General features: G+C 37.8%; 2 protein-coding genes across 7 annotated transcripts in view; one reads left to right on the top strand and one right to left on the bottom strand.

Annotated features, from left to right (window-relative positions):
- Positions 1-1001: 1001 nt before the first annotated feature.
- Positions 1002-23548, top strand: part of wdr41 (WD repeat domain 41) — a 32901-nt gene continuing 10354 nt past the window's right edge. For 2 of the 4 annotated variants that reach the window (XR_010003568.1, XR_010003567.1), the window contains exons 1-13: positions 1003-1174; positions 5206-5318; positions 7438-7486; positions 7867-7998; positions 8933-8995; positions 10735-10846; positions 11915-11977; positions 12363-12470; positions 12740-12921; positions 14544-14665; positions 16419-16510; positions 17093-17226; positions 17571-17773. Coding sequence is in view for 2 of the 4 variants with exons in the window: in XM_003216356.4 (XP_003216404.2) it covers positions 1124-1174; positions 5206-5318; positions 7438-7486; positions 7867-7998; positions 8933-8995; positions 10735-10846; positions 11915-11977; positions 12363-12470; positions 12740-12921; positions 14544-14665; positions 16419-16510; positions 17093-17226; positions 17571-17723 (1374 nt within the window). In the remaining 2 variants the exon portion in view is untranslated. Of the gene's footprint in view, positions 1175-5205; positions 5319-7437; positions 7487-7866; positions 7999-8932; positions 8996-10734; positions 10847-11914; positions 11978-12362; positions 12471-12739; positions 12922-14543; positions 14666-16418; positions 16511-17092; positions 17227-17570; positions 17843-23548 lie in introns of those variants that run through there. The other 2 variants (XM_008102924.3, XM_003216356.4) reach the window with 2 other exon arrangements.
- pde8b (phosphodiesterase 8B) overlaps positions 18583-23548 on the bottom strand; it is a 68004-nt gene continuing 63038 nt past the window's right edge. For all 3 annotated transcript variants that reach the window (XM_003216304.4, XM_062972347.1, XM_008102925.3), the window contains 2 exons: positions 22677-22806; positions 18583-21099 (listed from right to left, as the gene is read on the bottom strand). In XM_003216304.4, coding sequence (XP_003216352.1) covers positions 20978-21099; positions 22677-22806 — 252 coding nt within the window. In that variant the 3' untranslated portion in view covers positions 18583-20977. The remainder of the gene's footprint in view (positions 21100-22676; positions 22807-23548) is intronic.

The raw sequence follows: 23548 nt of genomic DNA, 5'->3' as shown, positions 1-23548 counted from the left end.
TAAAACATGATGAAAATGCCCCAATATCCCCTAGAGCAGGCATGGGCAAACTTGGGCCCTCTAGACTGGTTGTTAGGCATTATGGGAGTTGAAGTCCAAAACACCTGAAGGGCCAGTTTGCCCATGCCTGCTCTAGGGGATATTGGGGAATTTTCACCATGTTGTAGGTTTCTAAAGAAAGACCTCGCCTGTGCCTAGATTGACCAGACTGGGGAGGCTGCACATTTCCCAACTGCGTTCTGCATGGACACCTCTTAGTGCTGCCAATGAAAACAAATTAAGTAATTAATTTCTGATTAGAAAAAAAATGGGGAAAAACTTGGAAAAACATGGGACAGAAAGCCAGTTCAAACCTTTCTTGGTGTGGACTTGTAGTGGAAACTGCTCCTGGTTATTATCTTGCTTCTGTTAAGTTTAAGTGGGGGTACTCTTTGGTACATCCGCATTGCAGAATTAATGCAGTGTGACACCACTTTAAACTGCCATGGCTCAATGCTCTGGAATCCCAGGAGCTGTAGGGCTCTCCCACACAGCCATATAACACAGAATATCAAGGCAGATAATCCACAATATCTGCTTTGAACCTTAGAGTCCACACAGCCATATAATCCAGTTCAATGTGGAAGGTTTAATGTTTGACAAAGGCCCCTTCTACACTGCCATATAAAATGCAAATTATCTGATTGGAACTGGATTATATGGCTGTGTGGACTCATATAATTCAGTTCAAAGCAAATAATGGGGTTTATTTATTTGCCTTGATAATAATCTGGATTATATGGAAGTGTAGAAGGGACCAACAACCCTCAGGAAATCCAATAGCATTGAGCCATGGCAATTAAAGTGGAGTGTGGAATTGCATTCATTCTACTGCGCAAGCGCAGCTCGAGAGCACAGAAAGGAGATCGCTCGCTCGGTACTCGACTCCTTGTGCCTCCCTTTCCATCGACAGGGAAAGCGACGCGCGTTCTCTCACTCGGAAGCATCGGCGGTCGATTAAGCAGCGGAAGGAGGGCCTTCCTTTCGCTTTGCCCCTGTGGTTGCTAGGCGCAGCTACGGCAGGGCGGGAGGGACAAACTGCAAACGTCACGTGACCGAGAGGGCTGAGGGCCGCCTCTTCGCGATGCTGCGATGGCTGATAGGCGGGGGACGCGAGCCTCAGGGCCTGGTCGAGGTAAAGAGACAGGAAGGCAGACCCGCGGCTGAGGGAACCGGGCGCTGATAGTGAGGGGCCAAACAGACTCTGGCCTCCCTCTTATTGGTGTCCAATTTAAACAGGCATGGGCCAACTTTGGCCCTCCAGGGGTTTGGACTTCAACTCCCACAATTCCTGGCCTCAGGCCCTTCGGCTGTGGGGGGAAAAGGAAGGGGCCTGAGGCCAGGAATTGTGGGAATTGAAGTCCAAAACCCCTGGAGGGCCAAAGTTGGCCCATGCCTGAATTAAAATGATGTCCCCTACGGCAGACATGGGCCAACTTCGACCCTGCAGGTGTTTTGGACAATTGGGCCATGCCCGACCTGAGGCATTGTACAGTAAGCCTTCCTAGGAGTAGAATTTGCCTTCCTAGGCGTAGATTTGATTGTGCTTTGCCTGCATGGCAGGCGGTTGGACTAGACCGGTGGTTCTCAACCTGGGGTCCCCAGATGTTTTTGGCCTTCAACTCCTAGAAATCCTAACAGCTGGGAAACTGGCTGGGATTTCTGGGAGTTGTAATTCAAAAACTTCTGAGGGGCCCAGGATGAGAACCACCGGACTAGATGGCCCATGTGGTCTCTTCCAACTCTAATGTTCTATGATTCTATGATTTCTCTCACTTCTTGTTGACCCACCCCCTTTTATGTAGGAGCCGTGGTGGCGCAATCCCTTGTGCCGGCTGAACTGCTGATCTGAAGGTTGCCGGTTCACATCTGTGAGACTGGATGATCTCCTGGATGAGATCAATAGTATATGGCCATGCATGACTATCAGCCTCCTCCCAGTAGACTCCGGTCAAGGAGGAGCTTCATGAGAACAACCACTCCTCTTGATGTTCTCCCAGCAACAGCAAGGGTGTCCCTCTGGGCAGTAAACCAGGCAATCCCAACTGGATGGCCCCCCATGAGGGTCTGCCTCCAGGGGCAAACCAAGAATGGGCAACTTGGAAGTCCCTAAACAGACTGAAAAACGGAGTGGGCAAATCAAAAGACAACCTGGCAAGATGGCACTACCTGGAGGAGTCCTCCACCTTGTGTGACTGTGGAGCAGAATAAACAACTCCTCATATGTATGCTTGCCCACTATGCCCTACGTCATACACGGAGGAGGAGTTGTTTAAAACTATAGACAATGCGATTGCTATTGCCCACTTTTGGTCTAAAACTATTTAGCTGTTTGTGATTCCTTTATTTGAATGCTTTTAAACTTATTTATTATGCAATGCTTGCTCTTAACAATCCAAAATCGAAGAAGTCTCTAAAATGGAGTCTGTGATCTGAGCAGTCTCAGATCAGCCCCTCCCACAACCTCTCAGGAAACATAGAGCAAAAGAAGCTACAGTAGAGTCTCACTTATCCAACACTCGCTTATCCAACGTTCTGGATTATCCAACGCATTTTTGTAGTCAAATGTTTTCAATACATCGTGATATTTTGGTGCTAAATTCATAAATACAGTAATTACTACATAGCATTACTGCATATTGAACTACTTTTTCTGCCAAATTTGTTGTCTAACATGATGTTTTGGTGCTTCATTTGTAAAATCATAACCTAATTTGATGTTTAATAGGCTTTTCTTTAATGCCTCCTTATTATCCAACATATTTGCTTATCCAACGTTCTGCCAGCCCGTTTATGTTGGATAAGTGAGACTCTACTGTACATACCAGAACATACATACAAAACAGTAAGCAGACAGAATCATAGATAAATTACTAGAGGAGGTTTGAAGAAGGTTGTAATTTCCAAGATGTAGACGGGTGGTTGCTCCTTGTGTAATAAGAACAAGATCAATAATATATAACTAGCCAGGACAAGCATGGCTTCTGGACTATGACTTCAGATTTGTGTGGTTTTAATAGCTGATTCTAACGAATTAATGTTTGTTGTTTGTATGGCATGTGATATTTCCAACTTGGAAGCTGCTCTGAGTCCCCTTCGGGATGAGGAGAGCGGGCTAAAAATATAGTAAATGAATAAATAAAAATATCACTTGGCAATGCTCACTTGTTCTTTGCCCTCCAGGCAACTTCCACCTATGACTGACCAATGGGAATGGAAAACCTTCAAGGCCCTGTCTACACTGACCATTTAATGTAGCTGGAAGCTACCTTCAAACTGCAGCAGCCAGACAACAAACCCTCATAAAAGAAAGACTTTAGTGCACACCAGTGGTCTGTGTAATCATCATCTGGGCCTCAAACTGGTTCCAGGATTTCCTATGTAATCATCTGCACAGTGAAACCACCTTTTAAGATACCAGTGAGAAGCTGCATAAAATGGTCTGTGTAGATGTGCCCCAAGAGATGATAACCCTGCTTGAGTCTTACAGACTCTTCTTTAATTGAGTCAACCCATTTGTAGAGCAGGCTTCCTCTTTTTGTCCTTCCTATTTCGACATGGATAAATGAAACCACAAATGTCTATCCTGCAGATATGAGGATCATGTTGTATTTTAAAGTCACTAGAATGGACTACCACCAGCAAAGCACTGTATGGAAATAAATGACTAACAAGGTATAAGTGATTATAATAAAACAGTCCCCCAGAATTACTCTGTGAATTTTTTTGATGGCTTAAGTTATAGGTAGAGGTAAAGGTTTTCCCCTGACATTAAGTCTAGTTGTGTCCAACTCTGGGGGTTGGTGCTCATCTCCATTTCTAAGCCGAAGAGCTGCCGTTGTCCATAGACATCTCCAAGGTCATGTGACCGGCATGACTGCATGGAGTGTAGTTACCTACCTGCCGGAGCAGTACCTATTGAACAGGATAAAACACTTTAAATTTTTGTAAAATATATACACCTAAAATTGAGTATTAGTTTGGTCTGTATCCATCTGAGATTCTGAATCTATTTTCTCCTAAATCTCAAAAACGGAGGCTTCCATTTTGTCCAGAGTTTCTCAAAAAGAGAATATTGGAGACCAGACATTGGTTGTTTACATAAGGTCTAAAATAATTTTCTTTTGTAAAAGCCACATTACTATTTCTTTAAGGGGAGCAGCAACCATTTTTTCAACAAATTGTTTATTGCTGCCAAAATCCAAAGCTTCAAATCCATCCTGCTTTTACTAGCCATGGTGGGCAACAATCCAGATAAGTGCTTCTATATTTTTGAACAATATGAAAGGTATCCAAAGAACCTGGAATAGTGATACCTTGGCTGCCTCCAGTATTGCCCCTATGTTGACTGTGACTGTTAACTGTACATATGTTAATGATTTGTCCACAAAATGCTTGCCAGATAGTCCCATTATTCCAGGAGACCTCAAACTTTTTAAGCAGAGAGATGATCCAAGGTCCCTCAGAGTGTTGGGGGACCAGACTATAGTTTGAAAAAAAAATGAACAAATTCCTATGCACACTGCACATGTCTTATTTGTAGTGCAAAAAAAAAAAAACAATGAAAGAACAATACAATATTTAAAATAAGAACAAATTTAACCAACATAAATCTACCAAGGTTTCAATGGGAAGTGTGGGCCTGCTTCTTGCTAATGAGATAGTCAAGTTAATTAGGATTGTTGTTGTTATGTGCCTTCAAGTCATTTCAGACTTAGGGCAAGCCTAAGTCTAAAACTGAGGGCGGAGGCCAGATAAATCACCGTGGAGGGCCACATCCGGCCCCCAGGCCTTCGTTTGGGGACCCCTGCACTATTCTTATACAGCTATGGCAATATTTCTGTGCAGACCTACTATAAGAGATATCCTATTGAAAATAGATGACTTTCTTCCAAGTAAAAAATTAATATAATCAGACTAATTGTTTTAATGTCATTGATAAAGTCTTAATATGTGGGGCTAGAACCTACCTGGTTTTAAAGCTGCTGGTACTTTTAGTACTTTCTGATCATGACTGCACAGCACTTCTTATATTTAGTGTAATTTTATTAAATATAGATGTACATTGTAGATAAGGTAATACCAATAATGATAGGAAATCTGTTGTGGAGAGATTTAATTTAAGCAAACTTACAGTTTTATTTTTCTGACTTTATGGATTTCTAGAAATCTGTGCAGCCCATTGGTGAAGAGCAAACACAGAATCCTTATACGGAGCTCCTTGTATTGAAAGGTCATCATGACATAGTGCGATTTTTAGTGGCAATAGATGATTATAGGTAAGACATTACTTTTATAATTTTGCATTAGCCAAAGGAAAAGATGAATTCCTATATAAAAGGGTAAAATAATGTTTATTCTTCTAACAGTTTATTCTACTTTTAAATATCTGGTATACATAGTGATTAAGAGCAGTTCCAAACCAGGCACCAGCACCTTATTTGATTCCTTCAAATAACATTAGCATTGTTGCTTGGTTTCTGAAACGGTTTTATTTAGTTTTCATCGTTCTTTCATTGCATTTTTGTCAACTGTTGTAAGCCAGGTTTCACGCTTCAGCTCTTTAGATAATATCATCTTATTGAGAATTTTGCAGGAGGATTTTCTTGTTTTCGCGGTGGCTCAGCTAAAACCAGTGAGTGGAAAATTTTCTTAGATTGGTTTCTGAAGATACTAAATAAATCCTGTATCAACCTAACAGACAGCTGCTTTTCACTTCTTTTCTTTTGTGTTTTTGAACATGAGGAGAGGGTCATATTGATTGCAAGATCACTAAAGAAGGCTAAGCCTCAGCAAGAGTCTTCCAAAAAATGGAATGAGATAAAATTGCGAGTAATACTCTAGCATTTGACACATTAAACTAGACTGAATTCATAGCACACTTTAAGAATAGCTTTCTCTGTTGCTCGTTTGACCATTTCTTGCTCCTCCAGGAAGCAGACAAGGTTATAGAGGATGGTGATCATGACTGGAAAAGAATCAGGTGACCCATGAAACACCATCTTGGTGAAAAGAATCCATTTGAGGGATTGATAGTTTTGTCATGAGTTCTTCACATGAAATCCTGGGCTTCATATTTCTGATTATTTTAAAGACAAGCTAGCTCTTCTCTGTGTTGAGAGATAAATAGCTTTATTTTATAGAATAACTTTTCTTAATAGAATTAAGAAAATAATCCCAGATTATGGCAATGCTAGTATATATAAAGTTTTGGATTTCAATTTATCTTTTAAGACATGGTTAACTGGTGTTTCCTATTTGTACTTTGTGTCACTTCATCCATACATATTTTAGATAAACTCTAAAGATGGTTTAAGTAGTAAACATGCATTTTCTAATTTGATGTGCTCCAGCCTTTGTTGAGTTCAAACTAAGAGGCAAGCCTGGGTCTGCTTCCTTGTGTCGTGTGGAAATTAAACTATATGCAATGTGTGCTGCCCTACGTCATATATTATAGTAAAATAGTTCTTTACCTTTTTACTAATTTGTACTAGTCATTTACTTGCATGAGGCAGAGATTTGTATGGTATGAGAATCGGCAGCACTGCAAGCAGGGAAGTTTGAAATGTCATATAATACCAATGGACATTGGTATTATATGAGTTCCTACCTCACAGATAATATCGCTTATGTAAGAAATTGCTCCCTTGAGGTGGTAGAAATGCAAATAAATTGAATGCTTTGGAGTAGAAAAGAGAAGTAACCAGACAATTTAAGTGAGGGCTAGTGCCTTTTACAGTTATGAGATATTGAAATAACAAGAACTTGTGCTTCTAGTTCATTAATAGTTGCGTTCTTGAGATTAAATCTGTAAAAAGAAAAAGTGAAGAAAAAAACTCCATCCTGTTTAGGTGTTTATTGAACTTCTGGTATGGTTTCTGTTGGGTGATTTTTTTTTAGAGAAATAACATTTTCTTAAGCTTTTTGTTCATGTTGGATTTCATTTTATTGTATGCAAAGTAATAAAAAAATATAATTTTGGAAATTTTAATCTTTAAAAACCACCCCTGTATTTGTACCCTCTTTTACACCTGTAAAAGCATGCCTTCTGCAAGCAGGTGAAGACTTTTTTTCTGCAGGCAAGCATTTGGAGAAAGATAAGGGGCATGCCACTGGAGAGGTTGTGGGTGGTTTTTTGTGTTTTAAGGTGCATTTTAATTGTTTTTATTGTATTTTAACTGTATTTTTAACCTAAGACAAACAATACTGGTTAGTTATTTAATGTTTGTATTTGCCTTGTTTAAAATGGATCAAAGTGTGTGACTGTTAACTGCCTTGAGTCCCCTTGGGGAGGAAGGTGGGGTATAAAGTAAAGTAAGTAAATAACAGTAAATATTAAATAGCATCTTGTAGGCTATTTGAATGGATGCATATAACTTTTAATTTGTTGTTTATCAGGTTTGCATCTGCTGGTGATGATGGAATTGTGTGCTTGTGGAATGCTCAGGTTTGTTTTTATTCAGCATTTCAGTTCCTGGGGGTATGGTTTACAATCTAAAATACACAAAATGAAGAGGAATTTGGTAAAAGGAAGGACAGTTGACAGCCCTTCTCACTCATTTTGAACCCTATCTCACAATTCTTTACTATTAGCAAAAATGACTGAACTTTGTGGGAACTGAAGCCCCAAACCCATGACACTGGAAACAGTGCCACACTGGTTAGACCCATGCTCTGATTTAAGGAATCTCTATAACTTTTTGCTTAATATTGTAAGGACTTAAATCATTTTACTGAACTATTCTAAATAGTTGTAGTTTTCTTTCATAATATTTTCCATTATTTTCATTGAGCAGGTTTGGTTTGAAGTTTTGTTCTGTTTTTCAGACTGGAGAGAAACTATTTGAGCTACATGCGCACACACAAAAAATTACAGCCCTTGCAGCTTTTCCTCTGTCAGATACTTGTGAAGAAAAATGTCACATGATTTTGACAGCAGGTGCTGATAGGACCGTTATAGTATCCTTTAATGGGAACATCATCCTTCAACTTTTTGATAAGAGAAATACTGACGCGAGCTATGCAGAGAAATACTGACGCGAGCCATGGTTGTTGCTGTGGTAAACATAAGGCATGCTATATTAGTGGTTCATTTCTTAAACTGAGTCGGTCAACTCATCCTTGGGAGACCTGGAGGAGTTTTGGTGTGAACAGATTTCCATTTTACATGTAACAAAGCTACTGGAGATAAGCACAGATTCTGATCCTAAAAGCTATATGAGCAGAAAAGATCCCAGTGAAATGATGTTGTATATCCACTTCCCCAGTGCATGTCCTCAACTGCGTATAGGAGGGAGATGTGGTATAGATATCACACCCATTGTTTGTTTGGCAGGAGTAATTATTTATTTACAGTATTTATATTCCGCCCTTCTCACCCCGAAGAGGACTCAGGGCGGATCACATTATATACATATAGGGCAAACATTCAATGCCCATATACACATAGAACAGAGACAGATGCAGAGGCAATTTAACCTTCTCCTGAGGGGATGTTCGATTCTGGCCACAGGGGGGAGCAGCTGCTTCATCCACTGTGATGGCACTTCTTCATTCCAATGTCGTAAATTAGTTAAATTTGCCTCCCCACTTTATAAGTGGTACCTTATTTCCTGCTTGATAGATGCAGCTATCTTTCGGGTTGCTAGATCAGCAACGAGCAGGGGCTATTTTTTATTTTTTTAATTGATTAGTGCTCACCCCACCACGGGTTGGCCTCAAACTCGTGACCTCATGGTCAGAGTGATTTATTGCAGCAGGCTGCTCACCATGATACATGTCTTGGTCCCGACAATAGAAATAGACCCATTATACAGCTGTGCATCTCCACCGTTAGAGTTCTAACTCTGAATCTAAATATATAAGTCACCAAATCCTTAATGAATAAAAACAGATATGGGATTGTGACAGTGGCAGGCAAATTCACAAAGTATCCTGCTTTCATTCTACTGTAAAGGTAAGTGACAATGGAAGTGATGTTGATTTTAGGTGTTACTCTTGATGGCAGCTGCATAATGCAGAAGGTGTATTCAGTTTGTTGTAATTCTCTTGCAGTTCATTCAGTTCCCCCTTCTCCTGAATAATTTGTGCCATTTTGACCTGACAGGATTTTCAACTTATTCTGTTCTCAGGGTAGAATAAGCTGAAAAGTTGATATTTTTCTGGACTCGCCAATATACTCAGATGCAGTTAATCATTTAGTTAATTTAACAGTATTTGTTAACTCACATTAGGAGTTTAGCATGACCTTGGGAGCCCTTAGTTCAGCAATATCCTTTATGGATTTTTTCCCCTGGAGATTATGAAGGGGTCAGCGTCTGTGATGTATGTCCACATCTTCTTGTTCTGACCTCTGTAACTTAAATTACAATATTATGAGTAAAGAAAATAGTTTAAAGTAACTTGTAAACTTTCTCTTAATATCTCTTCCTCTTTTGAATGAAAGTGTGTCAGACAATACGAGTGTTAGTCTTCACAATGGTTCTTGATCATTTTGGTTCGTTTCTCTCAGTTTGTGTCACAGGGCACTCTGGAATATCATGACCAATGTGACAAAAAGTACTTCTACAATCAAATTATTTATAGACTTGTGGATTTAGATTGAACCTTTTTCAAGAGGCAAAACTTCACTGGTGATCTTTAAATCACATTAGCATCAGTCTCCTATTTCTGATATTTCCTTCAGTCTTAAATCTTTTAGAGATATAATATGGAAAAGGGAGATGATTTACTGTATAAACCTGCACATACATCAGCCTCGTGTATAAATTGAGGGCAAGTTTAGGAATTAAAATTGTGATCTATGGATAACTCAAGGGTCATTCCACAGAGAGGGTAAAGCTCCAGTGCTGATCTATTCTCTTGGTACTACTTTGAGAAGAAGTGCTAAAGAGACTCTACTTCTGCCATTTTCGCACCCAGGCATTTAAAAAGGTCAGAAATGGCACCACAATAGAAAGAGAAAGGGTGTCAGTGCCTCTTTATAACTTCTTCTGAGACAGACTAAGCTCTTGCCTTTCACCATTTTACTCAGAGAAGGAAATGGTTCTTTTTAGAAAGGTATTTTGCTTAGGGTTGTTGTATGTCTTTCGGGCTGTGTGGCCATGTTCCAGAAGCATTCTCTCCTGACGTTTCGCCCACATCTATGGCAGGCATCCTCAGAGGTTGTGAGGTATGGATAAACTAAGGAAAGGAAAGAATATATATCTGTGTAGAGTCCAGGGTGTGGCAAGAGTCCTTTGTCACTGGGAAGCCAGCATTAATGTTTCAGTTAATCACCCTAATTTGCATTGGAAAGGTTTTTGTCTCTTGCCTGGGGGCATCCTTTGTTCAGTCATTAGCTCCCTCTGCCCTCAATGTACTCTGCTTACATTGTCCTGCGGTTAAATTGGTCTTTGTTTTTTGGGGTCGGAATTTTGTTTAAATATAGATGTATACATGAGCATATAGTATGTATGTCATATATGATAAAATTGATTCTTTGAAAAACTTTGAAGTGTTTATGCCCTACCTCAACAGGTCCTCAGCAAGATCTTGAAGCATAAAACACTGCTATTCTGCCTTATCTTTCCTTGCTATTAATTATAAAAATCATGTTGACAGTTGTATTTCTTACTAAGTAAATTTTATAACATTATTGCATGAGAATTCCCCAAAGGAATCTCATACATCTGGTTGTCTCATTTGGCTCCACAGTGTTTGACAGTTCTTCACAGATTGGATGTATGGCTGTCAGGAGGGAGCGATCTTTGTGTTTGGAACCGAAAATTAGATCTCTTGTGTAAGACAAGCCATCTTATTGATGCAGGTAAAAAAAATGGAAATTACTCATTAGAACAGTTAAAATGGGAATGAAATGGATCTATCTAATGATACAAAACTAACTTGGCAAAGTCTCTTTAATTCTAAAGATAACATATATTAAAGCTGACCTCTATTTTGAAAATGTCAATGTAATAATTTTTGAATTAAAAAGATCTGGAGCCTCCTGTGTCCTATGAATTTTAGAGTATGTCAAACTTCAATAACTGTATGTTAACTTAAGTGAGCTGGGTCAGTGTATATAAATCACCAAATGAATATATATATATATCCCTTTAGAAATGAGATTAAACTCTTTCAGGTGTACTGCGTATTAAGATGATCAGTATTAAATATGAGATTCATCCTAAAAACATATTGCAGAATTGAAGTGATGAAGTGAAATATATTGAATAAATATAGTGCTCTTAACATTTTAACCAAAGGAGTTTCAAAGTGTTTGTTGAATTTATTAAGATGGTTAAACAATGCTTTGCATTTCAAAATCTAGTCTTGTTAGTTTAGAAGAAAGAACATTGAATTTTTGCCATAATTTGTAAGCCGCTCTGAGTCCCCTTCAGGGTGAGAAGTGCAGGGTATAAATATAGTAAATAAATAATAAACATTGTGCTGCACTTCTGTCCCAAAAAGCAGAGCAAGGGCATGCATTCAATTAGCCCATCTTTCAGTTTATGGAAACGGTTACCACCAGAAGGAGAGGATTGAGGGCGGTCCACAGAAGATACTGGATGGGGTTGCAAGGGGAGAAGTAGAAAATCCAATTGGTACAAGCAAAAGTCCATTCACATGATGCTACTTCACATAAATATATTATAGCCTATGAAAATAAAAAACAACAACTTTGTACAGCTTAGTTTTCTACATAATGTATTTAATATTTTTCTTGGGAAGAACTGAGACCCTGGATATAGCATCCCATATATTGGATATAATTAGACCTCTTGAAAGCTGGTTAGATAGTGTTCTGTAACTGAATAGAAATAATGTATACTGTGTGGTAACTATTTGCTTGTAATAAATCATTTTATTATATTTTTTGTTTCCTGCATGAAAGATATTACTTCTATGATTGAATTACCAAAAAACTGTGTGGCAGCAGCTGTTGGCAAAGAATTGAGTAAGTGTTATTTGGTATATATTTGATTTATATTCTGCCTTTCACACACAACTGAAACTACTGGAACAAACACAAAAAGTTATTATGTTAACTCGTATGCAAAGAAATTGTAATGTCAAAGCACAATTGCATTAAAATGTATCTTCACTAGGACTGCCAGAGAGAAAGCCGGAGAAGGCTTCTGTTTCTTTAATGATTTTGTAGAAAGGGAATTTCAGAAACTATGGTTTGTTAGTAGTAAAATAAGCAACATCTGCAGAAATTCTCTGTTTTAAAGATATACCAGAATATTTTCATGCTCCATTGTCACATGCAGTATTATTCTTATTAATGTAAAATGTTTTAGAAATATTTTATATTTTAAAATGTCCCTTTTTGTCCTAAGTAATTTTTAGACTGAAAACTTCCAGAGATGGAACTGAATGGGATGTCTTTGAAGTGAAACGCCTTATTGACCATCAGGACAGTATTGTGTCATTGGTCAGTGTCAGCGGTAAGACTGTTTTCAGTTTTATTACTACTAAATAGTGGTGTATTTGCTTCCGCAGTTTCTCCCTTTTATCCCAATTGAGTGTAGTAGTTTTGTTGTATTTTAATATCTATTGATTTCTATTAAAATGTTCTGGCAACTCCTCAGATTGAATGGACTTGCATTTAAAATGTCGTAGGTTAAAACTATTCACCAGTAATAAATATACTGAAGCTCAAATTCTTTCAGCATCAAATAAGCAGAGATTTATGTGATCGCAAATGTTTTTCTAGAAGTGATGTTTGCCACTGGTTCCCACGTGGGAGAGCTAATCGTATGGGATTCATTAGATTGGACCATGCAGGCTTATGAATGCAATTGGGATACATCTCTTCATGCCGACCCACAACAAGAAATAAAATTATCACACAGTCAAAGTGAAGTGTCAGTTCAACATTTAGCTTCTGATGAGGAGGTAAAAACTTTCACAATGTATTTCACTATATTTTCCCTTACGTTTCTAGTCAGTAAACACTTCTTTAATATGCACTTGGGTTTTCATCTTTAAGTTTTATTTTCACATTCCATATATGGGAATGCTAATTAATCTGACCCGAGTAAAGGGCAAACTGCAAAACTTACCTTTGGCTTGTTGATTACAGTAAACCATGCAAGAAACTTCTTTCTGTGAAGAGTCTCTTCAGTGATTATGGAATGTCTGATAGATAACTTTCTAATTATAGCAAATATGATTCCTGAACAAAATCAGTTTTCATTTGCTCTCATAAGTAAAAATAGTCTGAAAGTACTTCTGTTTCTATATTCCTTTTGTTTCTCATAACATGCAGTCTGTGGCAATTGTGTTTACTGATAGATAGTTCAGACTTAATTTACTACTTTGTGCAAATCATTCTGATGAAGTTTGGTTAGCTTAGAAAACTGGTCCCTAGGCATTCTGTGAAAGGCTATAAAACTATAGTTACCTTCTTGAATTTCATCAACTTGAGTCAATACCTGAATGAGAGGCTTAATATGTATAAAATATGTAAAATAAATAGGGATATCCAAAAATAAAGTAATAATTTTATATAGCAGAAGTCTATAAAATAGTAAATTAAAGCAACAATTTCAACAAACCAAATAACATAAAAAGGACCTACAAGCTTCTTAAATACATAGGCTCTCGGTTAATAAATGATATGGCGAGGGAGGGAGAAGGAATTTGTCTACTCAAGTCTGTTAACCATTCACAGTAAGTATGCTGAAGAAAAGGAATTCGGTTAGTTAGAGAAGTGTCTACTATGAGGCTAAAAATATCCCATCCTTGCATTGTTTGAGGAAGAAGAAAGGGAAAAGGACAGTTTCCAGCCCACCTCCCTACTCCTTGAGGTGTAGGGATAAACTGCCTGGGTCTGGGGGTACAGCTAAAGAAACAAACGAGGGTGCCCTATGTTGTCATACCCTTTTCTTTGTCTAGTTTATGCTGTCTCACATTATATAGTTACAGCACTTCGATTCCACTTTAACTGTCTTGATTGCATTCTGTGGAATCTTTGGATTTCTAGGCTGATCAGGTATTAGAGCTCTGTGATAGAAAATTCTATTAATTAGTTCATAAATAAATTCCAGTTTTTTAATGTTGTAAAGTTTTAAACTCTTGGTCTGTGACCGTAATAATAAAATCCATGCAAAGGCGATAAAGACAATATAAGCATAATATAATATGCCTATGCTTCAGCTTAAACCCCAGTAAAATATAGTAAGTAACAAATCTGTTTACATGTAGTCAGACATAGAGGTGTCATGGGATGGAGCTGACCAGCACAGCCACAAGAAACCTTGAAGAGAGATTGAGATCAAAATCATTTCCTGTACAACTGGATGTTTCAAATTGTATCATTCACATGAATTTAAACATAATGTCCAGTTTTTGTGTATAATTTTATTGGTAATTACAATTTAAATGGCTGTTTACATTTTATCTTCCCAATCATTTGGCATAAGACTGAAAAGTAACAGAGGCACAGTTCTTGGAAATCCATTGCACCATGTAATATGTCTGTTTTCTTATGAGGTTCCATTGCATTTTCTTTCCAGTGTGTCTTTGCTGCTGTTGGAAAGGGCATATACGTGTATAACCTTCAGATGAAGCGTGTGATTGCCTTTCAGAAGACTGCTCATGACTCCACCGTTCTACACATTACAACAGTTCCAAACAGGTGCAAGTTGCACTAGATTGTTTGTACACTTAAAGTCTGAGCATCAGAAAGATGAATAGGACCACAATTGATTTATATCTCTTTTCCTCCTCAGCCTTACAATATATTGCAGCCTAAGTGTTTCGACCATGTTTAGCTCTTCTGGCCGTAAGAAAAATGTAGTCTTTATGCTGGATTGCTGTATTTGAAATAGCTTTCTTTTAAAAAGCAGTGTTTTGTTTTTAATGAGGAAGTAACAAAAATTATACTTAGTGAACATGGTGAATTGGGTCTAGGTTTAGTCATCCTTAAAGCACACCAATTAAAATCAATAGGACTTAGGCATAGCACCATTGATTATGTAAGTATGTCTAAGAGTTAAGTGGGTACATACAAAGTCTAGATTCAACTCATATTAATTATGACTAAATCTAATTTCAACCTATTATGTTAAAATAACCACTTTCTTTTGTATATGACAATAAAGTATTCATAATCTGAATTGTTCAAATACAGTCATATAAGAGACTTGACTTCCTAAATGTGTATTCACCATAGTGCTGATGTAAGGTTTGTGTGCAGTATATCTTTTCAGAAATTGTCAGATAAAACCTCTGCACAAAGCTTAAATTGCCAGAATTTTTATTATGGTTAAAATGTTACTATTCATTTTGGAGCTTGACATGAAAACATATTGACACATTCTTCTGTTTTCATATTATTTGAACTTTGTGGTATTGGCATCTCATGTCCACCTATTTTTGATTAAAACTTATGGATTACATGTGTCAATTTCTGTATGTAGCCTTTTAGATTCTGGTCTGTATCTTTTAATATTAGACATCAAGGTCAAAGTCTCAGATGTTGACAGTCAACTTTGCAGGGCTTAGATCATTTTTTATTTTTGTGGAGTTGCATATCTGAACGTCATTAGAAGCAGTAAAAACTTTACTATTTTATTGCCTTTTTTGCATTTGTTGGATTAGAAAATCAGAATAACAAAAACTAGTACAACCAAGTACACTTTAAGAATCCTTCAAATGTCTTCACAATTCTCAGCATAAAATCAAATGAAGAAACGTTAGCCAGTGCCCTAAATCCTCCTTATAATGCAAAGTTTTGACTTTGTGTCCAGACTGGTGTTCCAAAGCATAGATGCTATCACATAAAAGGTGCTGTTTCCAATTCTTTTCCTCCTTGCAGGAGTCTTAAGGAAACAAGGTCAGCCTCATGAAAGGATACATACCTTAAAGCACTAGCAAACCAAATGTTATTTAAATATCATTGTTAGCACATTGGTTCCACAAGTACAAATAGTCAATAGTCAGTTGGTGGGGTTTCCAAAAAACAGTATGTTTCAGCCTTACCTCCGTTGAAGTAGACAAAAGTGGCTCATGCTTAAGCTGGTATTCCTGACTGATGTAAGCATTAAGAATCCAGCAGCTGAATTGGTGCTAAGAGACTCTTTAGATCTTATCCTTTTATAAGGAAGATCAAACCTTGTGTGGTCATGCATGGTAGGAGATTGGACTGGATGGCCCTTGTGGTGTCTTCCAACTCTGATTGTCTAGGACAGGTAGACCTTTTGGCAAAGCCTTCTTGAGGCACCTGAGTTTAACATGCCAGTTTAAATAGAGTTGGAGCTCCAGGAGTTGTCCCATCCCAAGTACATTTACTATCAGCCTTTATGATAAACCTTTAGAATGTCTTGGTTTTATGAAAATAAGCTTCTGGAGAATGTTCCAGTTGTGTGTAATACTGGATTTAATTTTAGCAGGCAATTAATCTCCTGTTCAGAAGATGGCAGTGTTCGCATATGGGAATTACGAGAGAAACAGCACCTCACAGCGGAGCCGGTTCCCTCAGGTGTGTATACATGAAGGGAAGATCAGCTACATAAAAAGTCAGGAAGGCGTAAAGTTGGAGAGCTCTGTAGATAATACTTTCTGCATTTCAACATATAAAAATAGACATATTTTGTGTATTGTTTGTATGAAAGCAAAGGAGGCCTGTTTTCGTGTACTTCTAGCCAATATTTGGTTTAGAATCAAGTGACAAAATAATTAAAAATGTAGTTAGCAACATGGCCTCCTCCAGGTCCAATAAACTGATTTTCACAATGCTGTTTTTAGTATTTAATCTTTGATTATCCTGTATAATGAGTTGCTTTGATAAAAAGTTATTATTTTGCTTGGAAGTCTCCAGTCAGTTTGGCTGTCAGTTTCCTGTGGATGTTTGGATAGGAGCAGAAATAGATGCAAGCAGACACACAAATTTAAGAAGATACTCTAATCAGCTTACAGAACTGGTCTATTTTGATTGGATGCCCAATTCATGGAGAATGTCTGTAAGGGCCAAAGTGAAGATTGAACAGAAGACTTTTGAGGATGTGGTTTTAATACATCATTCTTCTTAATTTTTAACTGTATTAATTTATTACTTCTCCAGGTTTTTTCAGTATCTGGGGATTTGGAAGGACAAACAAGCAAGCCAGTCACCTAGCTAAGAAGGCACCAGAGAGCACCACTGTTTTCTCCTTGGATCTTATTGGGGATTTGATTGGCCATTCTTCAGCAGTACAGGTCTGTTAGAACAGTCAGTAGCTAGATTTCTCTAAGACTATATGACTGATGCAGGAAAAACCTGTCATGAATACATGCACAATTACGTTCTTAATCATTTCTGTATGTATTCAGTAACTGCTTGGAAGTTGCAGCAGGAAAGCTGTTGAATAAAGAACCACATATATAATGCTTGATTTCACTACAGATGTTTCACTTGTAAATTATTCTTGTGCGGTTGGCACTTACGTTTCCTCAAATTTACCGTCTAGAGTGAGGGAGCTACGTTATTTGAGGTTTTTTTGTGTGTAGAAAAAAGTGGAGCATTTTTATGTGTTATGTTGACACAATGAGTTTTCTTGCAGATGTTCCTGTACTTCACCGAACATGGCCTGGCAACCTGCTCTGCTGATAACTTTATTATCTTGTGGAAAGATGGAGAACGGGAATCTAGACTGCGCAGCTTAATGCTATTTCATAAATTGGAACAAAGTGAAGATTTGCAGCTTAGGAGCTAAGACGCCTTAAATGTGAATAACTGTGTGGAAGTATGAGTGAACGAAATACGGTATTTATTTTTAAAAGTTGTGTTTAATTTTGTTCTTTTTTTCGCAATAAATTCCTGCCATTAATTATATATCTTGTTCTCATTTAATTTGTTATTGTTCTATAGAAGCTGGATAGTTTTGTGTACTTGAGATATTGGCAGAGGACAAAACACGTGTGTGTGTGTGTATCAAACTATGAATGTATGTATGTCTGTATGTTTTGTAGTACAAATGCTATTGCTAGGTAAAGTGGCCCTCTGTGATTTCACTGGGAAAGAAAGGTGATATGTGTATGAGGGGAAAGGAAAAAGAAAGGAAAGACCATGTTGTCATGGAGACATTGTGAGGGAGACAGGGGAGGGAGAAAAGAAGGGAAGGAAGCAAAGGGGGAAAGGTATGAGAGGAGGGAAGGGAAGGGAAGGAAAAAAAAAAAAGAAGGGATAAAAGCAGTGCAGCAGCAGCCCCCCTAACACCCAGGCATATGAGCTAGGAAAACAATAAAGGGTTGGATGCAGTCTTTATTTCACAGGCAGGAGTAACCCCTGAGTGATATTTTCTCAGCCTCCATCAACAGAAGAAAAGTAGAAAGCCACTTGGCCAGCTCACCTCAACCATATCACCACCATCTAAAAATGCTTCCAAAAATCCCTAGATGTTTAAGGAACTGGTGTGGGAATGAAAGATGGTTGATAGTTTTTCCCATTTCCATTAGGATTTTTGGACTGAAGGAGGAAGCTTCCAGAGGTAGAAGGAGCTCTTCTGTTCTGTTTACATATGTTTTATTTTAAACACAACCCATGATAAATAAAACTATTGAGTTAAAACTATGTGAATAAAAATTAAATTAAAATTTAATCAGATATAGGCCTTGATGGTAGTACATATCAGAAATTAAGAATATCGCAGTGAACCACTATAATTGAAACAGCACAGTGTGGCATTATAATACATAGCAATGTAAATTGTTAAAATTTAACAAAAATATAGCTTATATACATTTCTCTGCATGGAAATTATGAATGTTTTACATTATTTTACATAAATTGATACAAAACATTGAAAAAAATGTTGGCACATTATGTAAGCTACAATCATTGTCAATTTTTTTCCAGAAGTTTGCTTCACCTGGTTAACCAACCTGGACTACAAAACGTAAAAGTCTTGTCCTTTGTAATGGGCAGTGTAATACTTGATGCAAAATTATGTACATTTCACTATTTGAAGAGCCTCTTCTAATGTACGGTGTTAAATATCAGTCAAATAATTAGAAAGTCTTTGTGGGTAACAACTGATAATTGGTGATTGTCTAATCTAATGTCTAATTGTCTAATCTAATGCTGGTCCTAAGCTCAATTCATACTTCTCGGGGAAACAGCAGAATTTGTGAGAAATAACTCCTGTGAGAGCCCTATTGCAGTGAATGGCAGTTGCATAAAGGCACAACACTCATTCAGTTTGTGGTTTGTACAGGGCAGTCCCCAAGTGTGGTTACAGTGAGCATGAAGACATTTGTGCTTTGGCAGCTGAAACAAAAATGTCATACGTCTGGTAGAACTTTCTGCATTCAATTTCTTTACCACAGTTATAATGGGTTTTATTAGGACTGGATTATTTATTCTATTTTTATTTGGATCTTGCAAGAGTATTGATGCAAAGTTTTCACAGTGGTTTTTCTTTTAATAAAGCAGAACTCTGGGTTTAGAATATACATGGCCTTGTTTTCTTAATGTTATGGTCAGTGTCTTAAGACTACTTTAACAATGGTGATAGTCCAGGTTATCAAGGCACAGGGGGATTCCTATCCTCTGTTGGGGAAACACGGTGCATGAGCATCTATCTCCCATCTAGAAAAGTTAAGAGGAGATCTCTGCACAGCTGTGGATTCAGAGATCTTTCTGAATATGGCTAGTTTATGTTTGTGTGTAATATATACACTTAAAAATAAAAGTAGGGTTCCATTGTATGGCTCACATATAAAATATTTAATACAGACTTTCTTAGACCTGCTGCAGCTATCTCCATTTTTAATATTCAAGTGGACACCTTTAACTGCTTATCAATACAGAGACGGACTCTAGTGCTGCTGCTGCTGTGGCAAACAAAGACTCCTATGCAATACAGTCTCTGTGATTCCGGAAGCATCTTCCATGAATGCAAGTGACAGGAAACAATCCTCCCCCATAAAAACCTCAAAACCTGCTCCAGAGGTGAGGAGCTCCAGAATAGCTTTTTAATTCCAACAAGGGCTGCAGAGGGTCAAGAATTATGGCACTACGGTGAACATCATACTGGATTTAAGCGAGATTTTTTGAGGGCCAGGAGGGTGCTAGTCCTTCCCTTGAGATGTCTTCACAATATGGCTCACTGTCAGCTGTTTGAAGGCAGAAGAAAGTATCAATTTACTCTCCAGTGTTCCTTTCAGATAAATGCTGGTTAAACAAGCAAAACAGATCCAAGGAATCTTTGTGCATGGAAACCACAGTGTCCCCAATTTATGACAAAGGCTAGCTGTGTATATGCACATAGACTGCCCACTTTGACATTGAAGCCCATTGAAGAAACTGGGGAAACTGGGACTCATTGACACATTTGGGTCACGGCAACTGTGCTTCTCTGAAATTGAACAATGTTTGAACACAACTAATGACTGAAGGAAAAAACAGCTGACAGTATTCTCTGACAGGACTGAAGCTAGGTTTGAGTAAAAGATTGCTCTTTAAACAGTCATTTTACTCCACTAAAGCACAGCTGAATTTGCTGGTTTTCTCATGTTCCTTGTTCTGTTCTCTTAAAAGTTCTTGCACCATATAAAGGATAGTTGCTGTAAACAAGGCTTTCCTTAAATAGTTGGTTTTTATTCCAAAGAAGCTAGTTTTCCTTAGCACGACACCCTCATATGGGATTCATATGTATAATCAATTTTGACCTGCAAACAAAATGTACTCTTTTTGTCAATTTGACAAATTATAACATTTTTTACAAAACTACTTTTAAAAGGATCTATTGTGCCACAAAAGAGGATAGCTTTATAAAGCATTTATTGGTCTCTAGATTATCACCTGTATAAAAACAATTTTTGTAGAACTTTGAACCATCCTGAAGTTAAGCAATAACTTTCCTTTCTTCGTTGGCTTGTTTATGAAGGAAAGTCTACTTCTTTTGGGTCCATACCAGTAAATGGTTCACAGTGTGAGTGGAATGCTATGATGTTCCATATTGTTCTTTCAGCTTCCATTATTATTCTCTGAAGGAAGCTGGAGACTCCGACACTTTGACTCATCTAATGTTTTCCAGTGTTTGTAGTTATTTGCCAAGTGTTGCATCAGAACAGGTATATGTGCAAATGCTGAGACAGAGAGAAATGTGATTGTTATTATTTTAAAAATTTCAATTTCACAACATATTTCTCAGAGTGAGTAGTGTTTATCCACCTTTGTGGTTGAGAAGATCACATTTATACAATGAAATGTATATATGTATAAGAAGCACTAAGGCAGTGGTTCTCAACCTGTGGGTCCCCAGGTGTTTTGGCCTGCAACTCCCAGAAATCCCGGTCAGTTTAACAGCTGTTCGGAAGGCCAAAACTTCTGGGGACCCACAAGGTTGAGAACCACTGCACTAAGGGAAGCAGCAGGAGGAGGTAATTTCTTGAAATTTGCTTTACTGTTAAGGAGAATTCAAGTGGGACTTGCAAAAAATGTTATAACACAGAATGATCCCTTTTTCAGGCAGGCTTGTAGCCATGTTTCTTTTCAGAACACTCAATTTCAGAATGATTTGTGCATTTTATCCCATAGCCACACTAGTGTGTATTTTTTTTAGAGAACACACAGAAAGTCGTACAATATTTATCTTTATATTCTTGGATGCATTATCTAACAGATATTGGCTTAAATTAATGAACTTTAATGCATCTGTAACTAATTCAAACTCACATTCCCTACATATATGACAGTACAGGGGATCTGTAAGGATACAAGGAATCAGCCACTGCAAGCAATAATAATTTCAAACCAGTAATGAAGAAAGTGGTTTTGCTGTATAGATGATTATGTAAGAAATCGTAGAACCAGTTTGAGGCTCAATGGTGATTACACAAACCATAGAGAACTGATGTGTCTCTCTTTTATGAGAGTTTGTTGTCTGGCCACCACAGACAAGCCTCATTAAATGGTCAGTGTGGATGGGACCTAAGTTCCAATATACACCTTGGGTTAGTCTGCTTCACAATTTGCAAAGATGAATTCCTCAAACAACCCTAAAACCATTGACTGGGAAAATCTGTCTCAGCTCATTCCAGTTGCTGTTGAGCATGAAGAGAAGAAAGGGCAGCTTCTACCCTAGTGAGTGACCTTTTCTTTTCCCCTCAATGCTCAATAACATCTGGAATGAGCCTGAGTGCATCCCTGTGGCTTGAGAGAATAGGGATGTCAGAGATAACTGGATATCTCCTGCAAGGTTTGCAAAAGAATATATGCAAGCATAAGCTCTAGTTACACTTGCAAATGTCATTGATAGAATTCCAACCAAAATTGGCCACTATTATACACTTTTCCTAAAGCTCTGAAGCACAGTAATCTCAGCCTTCTCCAACTTGAACCCTCAAAATGTAGTTGGAGAGAAACTAAAGACAGAGTTGCTTCCAACATATCTGTTGGATACCAAATTGGAGAACTCTGTCTCCAAAAGACTGTATGCATATGTGCATTCACTGCCAAAACTACACTACTGGCATGAACAAGAGTACCCTGCCTAAATCACCATGTTCTCACTAGCATGAATTGTCAGCTATATACAACAAAAAGGATATTCTTTAATACACAATTCCTGCCTAGATGGATTTGAACATATATGTTCTGCTATATTTCTGAATTAAACAGAAGTAGTTCTGCAAAATAGAAAATGAAAAGTGGAATTTCTTACCATCCCAAGCATCAAACATGTCCATTATGAAATACTCTATGAAGGATATTTGAGACTTGGGGATACTACAGGTGTTTCGATCAAATACTGGCATAACTACTGGTAGTCCCTGTCGCTTCTCCTCATCAGTCTGTAAAAACAACAAAGAATTTTATTTAAACTTCATGTTAAATGTATTTTTTCCATTAGCCATTATAATTATACAGAATCTATATCTCTCAATGCCAGATACTAGGAAAAACACGTCTGACAAAGGCATCTCTCTGACCACTATGAGAAATGACATAGTTGAATGGGTTTTTTTCTGGGGGGGGGGGGGGGGGATGTTATGGTTGTAATTCTGAACATCCCCTACCCAGTTTGATAAGAGGCTCTGTTAATTATAATTCAAAAGAATAACTTTATCAGCTCTGAGCCACTAATTGTATGTCAAAGAAAGACATACACCAACCAAAAGACTGGAATTTTTGGAAGGTTAAAATAGTAGCAACAAATAAAACGCAGAACAAAGAACCCTCAATAAGTTTAGGGTAGGTCTCAGACTCACAACATGATTTTCACCGGCATTAGTGTATCACATCAAAGTAGCATGGCCCTCCTAATTTTAAAATTATACTGCAAGCAAATCCCATAATACTATATTAGTTTGCTGCTGACAGCACAGATGCTTTCCAGTAATCCTCAAGGTCATGATAAAAGCAGTGTTGTAATGTTTGTGTGATGACCCATGGGCCTTGTAGTCCTGCTCAGGACATTGTAATTCCTGATGAAGATGAAAACTTGGGTTTTTTACCTTCCCAGTCTGAACTGGATTCCTCTCAGCCAGATCTTTCCCAGGCAGATCTGGGAACCTTGCACCTGCAAGAAAGTTG

Source organism: Anolis carolinensis, chromosome 2 (assembly GCF_035594765.1).
Source record: "Anolis carolinensis isolate JA03-04 chromosome 2, rAnoCar3.1.pri, whole genome shotgun sequence".
In the NCBI taxonomy this organism is placed as follows: Eukaryota; Metazoa; Chordata; class Lepidosauria; order Squamata; family Dactyloidae; genus Anolis; species Anolis carolinensis.
The sequence above is the reverse complement of the archived record's forward strand: the minus strand, read 5'-3'. Positions and strand labels throughout refer to the sequence as shown.